The 7500-nt window shown below is 44.9% G+C and overlaps 1 protein-coding gene across 3 annotated transcripts in view; it reads left to right on the top strand.

Annotated features, from left to right (window-relative positions):
* The window catches only part of LOC123499591 (ras and EF-hand domain-containing protein homolog), a 55384-nt gene that overhangs the window by 13117 nt on the left and 34767 nt on the right, over positions 1-7500 (top strand). For all 3 annotated transcript variants that reach the window (XM_045247843.1, XM_045247841.1, XM_045247842.1), the window contains exon 2: positions 1529-2722. In XM_045247843.1, coding sequence (XP_045103778.1) covers positions 2005-2722 — 718 coding nt within the window. In that variant the 5' untranslated portion in view covers positions 1529-2004. The remainder of the gene's footprint in view (positions 1-1528; positions 2723-7500) is intronic.

Genomic DNA, 7500 nt, shown 5'->3' with positions numbered 1-7500 from the left:
CGCTCGTCTTCTTCCTCCTCTTCCTGTTTCCTTTCCTCCTCCTCCTGTCCCTTTTTCTTGTTTTTGTTTCTTTCTCCTTTTTTTTCCTTTTTTTTTTCTCTCTCTTCATCTTTTCTCCAAGTTCTCGTTTCTTAATAGTCTTTCCTGTGACTCTTTTTATTTCACTCTCCCTCTTTCTCCTCCTCCTCCTCCTCCTCCTCCTCCTCCTCCTCCTCCTCCTTCTCCTCTTCTTCCTCTTCCTCTTCCTCCTCCTCCTCCTTCTTCTTCTTTTTCTTGCCTTCTTCTTCTTCTCTTTCTCCTTCTCCTCCTTCTTCTCCTCTTCCTCCTCCTCCTTCTTCTTCTCCTCCATTTCCAACTATGATGTCTCCTTAATTCTCTTTTTGACCATTTTTTTTACTTCCAACATCTCTATTTACTTTCCTCTTCTTCTTCCTCTTTCCTCATTCATCTCCTTCGCAGCGAGTCGACTGAAAGCAATACGTCCCTAGAGAGAGAGAGAGAGAGAGAGAGAGAGAGAGAGAGAGAGAGAGAGAGAGAGAGAGAGAGAGAGAGAGAGAGAGAGAGAGAGAGAGAGAGAGAGAGAGAGTGTGTGTGAGAGAGAGAGAGAGAGAGAGAGAGAGAGAGAGAGAGACCCTGTGTGTGTGTGTGTGTGTGTGTGTGTGTGTGTGTGTGTGTGTGTGTGTGTGTGTGTGTTTAGAACCCTCCACCACCACCACCACCACCACCACCACCTGCCACACGAGTCAGGTGGATAGAAGTAACCACCTGAGGCTTGATTGATGACTACCTGCCGAGGAGACGAGGGAGGGACAAGAGAGGGAGGGGAGGAAGGTATACCATAGGAAGCACAGGGGAGGAGGAGGAGGAGGAGATGCAGTTTCCATTTGTCATGATTTGGAAGATAAATATGTAGGAAGGTATAATCACACACGCACGCGCACGCCCCCGAACACACACACACACACACACACACACACACACACACACACACACACACACACACTGCGTATGAAATTTTTCTTCTCACGTTGAGAATACAGAAGTAGTGTACATGTTTTTGCTTTGTATGTATTTAGTATGTATACAGGCATGTGTGAATGTATGTATGTATGTATGTATCCAGATTTTTTTTTTTTTTTTACCAGACAATCCTTTAACATATGCAAGATACTTTAAAATCTCTCCCTCCACCCAGTCCCACCTCTCTCTCTCTCTCTCTCTCTCTCTCTCTCTCTCTCTCTCTCTCTCTCTCTCTCTCTCTCTCTCTCTCTTAATGAGGAGGAGTGCGTCAAGGAAACGGCGATGCAGAACAGACGCAGAGTGAAGGGAGAGTTAGAGGGGGGAGGATGAGAGATGAGGATATGGCAGCAGGACAAGGAGAGAGGAATGGAGGAGGTAGAGAAAGAGAAAAAAATAAAGACTAGTGGAAAAAGCGTCATACATGCTCCATTAAAGCCGCCCATCAGGCGCTGGTGCTCCCCACATATTACTTTCGCGTCCATAAAGTGCCTCTCGTCTCGCCCTACAGGATTACTGCGGCAGGCCAGGCGGGAGCAGCAAGCAGAAGGCACCAGGCGAGGTGTGCAGGGCGAGTGGTCACGATCCCTGCTACGTGAGTGTTGATATTACGCAGCGCGCTCCGATGCCTGACACTGTGAGCTGGTGGGTGTGAGTGTACCTAGCTGTGCTGTGGTGCTTTGCCTCAGCCCGGTGTTACATTGTGTGGTGCTTTGTTGTAGAGTTTCGGTGCAGTGTGTGGTGCTGTGTTGCAGCGTGCTGGTGCAGTGTTGTTTGTGGCTACATTGAACCAGTAGAGTGTGGTGTGCTGCGATAGAGTGGCAGTGCGGTGTGTTGCGAAAGCACTCCCTATTGTGTGATGAATCATACGATGTGGCGCATCTATACACAGTGAGGAGGTGACTGATACGGTGCGGCGTGGTAATGATCTGCCCCTGATTCCCAGGAAGGTGGCAACACCAGAGGAGTGGGAGAGGTGGCGGGAAAATGGAGATGCTTCCTCAGGTCGCCGCCACGGAGTTGTCAGGCAAGCCAGCAGCCGTCACGCTGCCCCACCACGGGTGTGTTGGACCTGAGGCAGACCAAGACACTGCCCTGGAGGCATTACAGAGTATCACGACAGAGAATGAAGCGAAAGAGTACAGCACAGAGAAAGGAGAAGAGGAGGACGAAACAGAAAGTTTTGGTCATTCGACACAGGCATTAGAAATCACCCTCAACTCTGAGCTCGAGGAAGCGCTCGCTGGCATTCACAGAAAGAAAGGTTTTGCCTTCAACTGCGACCACTTTAACTTTCCTTTGTGCGAGTGTGTGGCCAGAGCCGCCAATCCGCGCCCTAATCACGGCCGTCTTGGGCGCAGGTCCTGCCGCCGGAGTCACCGAGGGCCCACACTGGCCGACCTGCGGGACACTGGCCTCGAGGTGTTTGACGAAACCGAAGAATCTGATTTTCAAGAATCGGAGACGGAGACAGAAAACCTGTTGGCCGATACCACTGACGCAGAATCCGATTACACGGCGGGACTGGAATCTGACGTAGAGGGCGCTGTAGGTGGTGATGATCCCAATCAGCTGGCACCACCGAGCACCACTTGCCAGCGACGCGCGTCCATTGTGACCGCCGACAGTCGCCGGGATGACATCGCGCCCTCACCGGAGCCTATCAAGGTGGCAGTCTTCGGAACAGATGGGGTCGGCAAGTCTGGTAAGTGTCTCTCTCTTCCATCACATCCCTCTCCTTAAGAACACCATCCACCCAGCGTGTGAACCCTCCAGCCCTATTGCATGTATCCCCTCCTTATATTTCTCGTAAACTACAGCATCCAAATCCTCAGAGAAAGTCCCATTACCGCCTCAGAGTGGTAGGGATGGTGGTGGCGCTGCAGCTTCCACGTTACAACTTCCTCAGAAATTGGAAGCCTCCCGCACCTTCCCGGAGGGCGGGGGACGGGCCCTCCTGCCGCTGCGGCGTAGTTTATTTGGCACGTAATTGAAAATCGACTTTATGCTGTGAAGGCTGAGAGGAAGACGGGGAGACGAGACAGGATAGCCTAGAGGAAGGAAGGATATAGGGAGAACATGAGAGAGATGGAGGAATAAGAGGAGGAAAAGAAGGGAAGAAATGAACTAAAGAGGAAATTAGTGGTACACAAGTAGAGGAAAGGAAAAGAGGAAGTATGAAATGAAGAAGAAAAGGAGCAAGCAACATCCTTAACCTTCTAGCAATCCTCAAAACACACACACACACACACACACACACACACACACACACACACACACACACACACACACACACACACACACACACACACACATACACACGTGTAGAAGTGGTGATACTCAGGTTGTGAATATCATCAGTTAAAGAAAAATATGAGGAGCTCAAAGACGAGGATTGGCTGAAAATGAGATGCTAGTGGCTTGTGAGAGGAAGCGGGAGAGGGGAGAGGAGGAGGAGGAGGAGGAGGAGGAGGAGGAGGAATGAAAAGAAGAGACGGGGGAAGTGTTTTACACGTACAAGAGAGAGAGAGAGAGAGAGAGAGAGAGAGAGAGATCGCCACCATAGACCAACAAAAGTTGCTAAGAAACACCAACCGACAGAGAGAAAAATGAGAAACTGAATTAATAATGACGTAATCACTGAGAGCAGAGGAGGAGCAAGGTGGATACGGACTGTCCAGGGATGGAAAACACATGCGCGCTAACGACAGGAGAGTGACAGAAACAAATTAGAAGCGGTAAGCGGACCGTAAACTTATAATGAGGATGACCGAATAACGCTCCGTTGCAAAGCCTTAAAACTGAGGTTCGATATAAAAACCGCGAATGATGGTAGTGGTAGCGGTGGAGGTAGTGGTAATGGTGGTAGTGGCGGCAGTGATGGTGGTGATGAAGCTCGGAAAAAAAGAAGGAAGAACAAACGAAATTGTACAAAAAAAAGAAAGGAAAAATTTACAAAGATGAAAATAAAGAAAAGAAAAGAAAACATGTTAAAATTACAGCAACAATAATAACAACAACAAGAACATGACTACATCGTACTCTTCACTATAACTATCGTACTCTCGCGAAATGACAAGATCACGTCCACCTCCCTGACAGTAACACGCTCACGTCAATAATACCAGACAGTCCTACGCTCTATTACCGAGATATTTTGTGGGACGTTTCCTAGCGTCAAGAAATGTTTTGTGAGACATTATCCGAACGTCAAAGAGCGGGAAGGCAATTAGTGGTGGTCCTCAAGTCTCCGCGTCGCGTTGCAAAGCCCTACAAGACGCAGCGAGAGGAGTGTTTACGAGACGGGACACACACACACACACACACACACACACACACACACACACACACACACACAAGAGAGAGAGAGAGAGAGAGAGAGAGAGAGAGAGAGAGAGAGAGAGAGAGAGAGAGAGAGAGAGCGCACCACGTCACACAGTTTAATCTAGCTCATCTTCATCCCTCTCGCTGGCAGGTAATGAGGTTAAGACTCTCACTATTTCAATTTAGGAACTCTTGATTATTTTGCTTATGAAAAATATAATTGTTGGTGTTGAGATTACTGAAGGATGGGAGGGAATGGAAGCAATAACATTCATTCCTCTCACTGATAGGTATATGGCAACAAGACGCTCGCTATGCCCCACTTCAGCAACTCTAAGCTATATTACTTACCAAACATAATTAGATAACAAGTATTGGAATTATTAAGCTACTCTGACTCTACATGTATAACGTCTCATTGGGAAAGAAACAGCAGCCACAACACTTAAAGTTTTAATAATCTGAATTCATGAAAGTCAGAATGCGTAAGTTTTAAATAGCACGAGAAGAAAGAATAAAATATCACAAAAAATTATGTTCTTAAAATCAACGGAACAGAACAGAAAGGGAAAAAAAATACTTACCTCATACATATCATAGTAAAATAACAACATGACACTCGTTTCTGGCTCTAAACAATTCTAGATTCTACTAAAATTAAACTAGTCTACTTGAATACTCCATCAGTCCTTTTTTTGCTGTCAGTGGAAATTATACTCTGCTGTCACACCAAACCATTTACTGGATCAAACCTGCGAATCCATAGTAATCAAAAGGTTAAAAGAATCGTACAAAGCGTGCACAAAACGTTTTTAAAAGCAAAGTATTATGATATTGTTGGTATAATTAGTGAAGTAACCCTTAGATAATAAAAAAAAACAATAGCGGAGTCGAATATTTTAGCAATGTGCACATGATTATCAGTAAAGCCTGTTCACTCCTAGAAACCAGCAATACCAAGAAAAAATACTATCTTTCTTTCCTCTCTAAATTCCAATATTCAGGAAATCGCCAAACAGCTTCATGTGGACGAAACTTCTGCGTCCAGCCAATTCAGTTTCGGTCATTACATTTGTTAGTTCCTTTAGTAATGAGCTTATGAGGGTAAATTAGCTTCCCTTTTTTTTTCTTTTCTTTTTTTCTACTTTTTAAACTTTATGGTATATTCTGCAGGTTTCTTTTCCCAATGCGTGCCTTCCTGTGTAAAGACCAGGCATTCAGCATATCTTGTTAATGAATTGTACTGGTATCATTCTAGCGGACTTTTTTTTTTTTTTTTTTTTCTTAGTAACAGTGAAACTCGCGATTATCTACCTAGACATGTCATTACCGGACAATCATATCGAAGAATCAACTGTCTATTTCCTTCCTTCTTCATAATTTTCTCTTCTTTTACCTTTTACATCTCTTTTACTTTCTTTTCTTCTATTTTCTCCTTCACCTTTCTTTTCTTCCTTCAACTATACTTCCCTTCTTTCTGAATTTCACTCGTTCACTCTTGTTCTCTCTGTCTGGCTTTATGTATGTACGTGTGTCTCTTCCCCACCCACCTCCTCTCTTTCTGACTCTCTCTGAATCACAATACTTCACTCCATTAATAGAATCTAGACAAGGTAATGAGGTGAGCTTGTTGTTCACCTCTGACTGGCTGCACGTGTCCGAGAGGCGTCCCCACCAGCCAGCCATCACAGCCCTAGGAACGCAACACGGCAGCCAATTAGCGTTCACCTTAGCACAGAATACTAATGTGAAGTGTTGTTTGAGGGGCGACAGATGAGAGCACGAAAATCGAAGTTGGAAGCCTGGAAAAGTTGAATTATTGTTGAAATGGAGTGAAAGAGGGAATAGTTGCATAATTGTCCAATGACTTAGATCGGTAAGGGTCAAATTCTCATCAGAAAACAAGACGAGGGAAGGACCACTTATATTACTAAGAAAAAATCACACCAAGACTGAATAAAAGCTGAAATGAAGGCGGACGTCGGAGAACAAAAGCCAAAATACCGAAATAATTTTAGAGGACGAGAGAGAGAGAGAGAGAGAGAGAGAGAGAGAGAGAGAGAGAGAGAGAGAGAGAGAGAGAGAGAGAGAGAGAGAGAGAGAGAGAGAGAGAGAGAGAGAGAGAGAGAGAGAGAGAGAGAGAGAGAGAGAGAGAGAGAGAGAGAGAGAGAGAGAGAGAGAGAGAGAGAGACTAAAAGCACAGATAAAGGTGGAGGTCGGGGAGGGAAAAGCGAAAATATCTGAACGTTTTTTAAAAGACTTCACTGGGGAGAAGAAAAATAGTGTAGAAAAGTATATGCACGGTAAATGAAATACATGGACGACGATGAAGATGAAAAGAAACGCACCGAAATGAAATAGCATGAGAAAAATATATACGTAAAGAAAAATGAAATACAAAAAAAGTGAATGGATATGACTGGAAAAAAAGAAGAAGCTAAATTCAAATAAACTGAAAAAATAAAATAACATAAATAAAATCATAGGACTAAGTTGAATGCGATGGAGAATAGACAGAATATAATAATCATCACGAAAGTTCACGAAAAGGAAAATAATAAATAAAAGAAAAAAAAAAAAGGCAGACACGAGAATTCATTACGTTAAAACACTGAAGAGGAAAAGGGAAAAAGAAAAAAAAATCACATCATTAAAGAATTTTCCTGTTACCGGACAGACAAACGTTCACAGAGATTTTTCTTTTAAATTAACATATTCAAATTGATGGTATTGTGTTGGTGTCTTATATAAGTGTGTGTGTGTGTGTGTGTGTGTGTGTGTGTGTGTGTGTGTGTGTGTGTGTGTGTGTGTGTGTGTGTGTGTGTGTGTGTGTCTCAAAGTTCATAATGGAAGGCTTTGCTATCCACGGGGACTCTCATCTTATTTCATTCCCTCTTTTCTCTTCTCTCTCCAGCGCTAGTGGGAAAGAAGGCAAGGAGGGGAGGGCGGGAAGGATAGGCGGGTGGGTGGGCGGGCGGGCGGACGGGCGGGAGGAAGAGTAAACTGTGTGAGGGGCTGGGAAGGGAGGATGTTGAAGATTGGGATGGGCGGAAAGGATGGGGGAAGAAATGAGACAGGGCGCTGGTGGGAGGATAAATATAGGGGAAGACTGGGGTGGAGGCTTCGTGGATTGGGGAGGCATGCTAGGGTGAAGGGTGC

Source organism: Portunus trituberculatus, chromosome 50 (assembly GCF_017591435.1).
Source record: "Portunus trituberculatus isolate SZX2019 chromosome 50, ASM1759143v1, whole genome shotgun sequence".
Taxonomy (NCBI): Eukaryota; Metazoa; Arthropoda; class Malacostraca; order Decapoda; family Portunidae; genus Portunus; species Portunus trituberculatus.
This window is presented reverse-complemented; position numbering and strand designations above follow the sequence as displayed.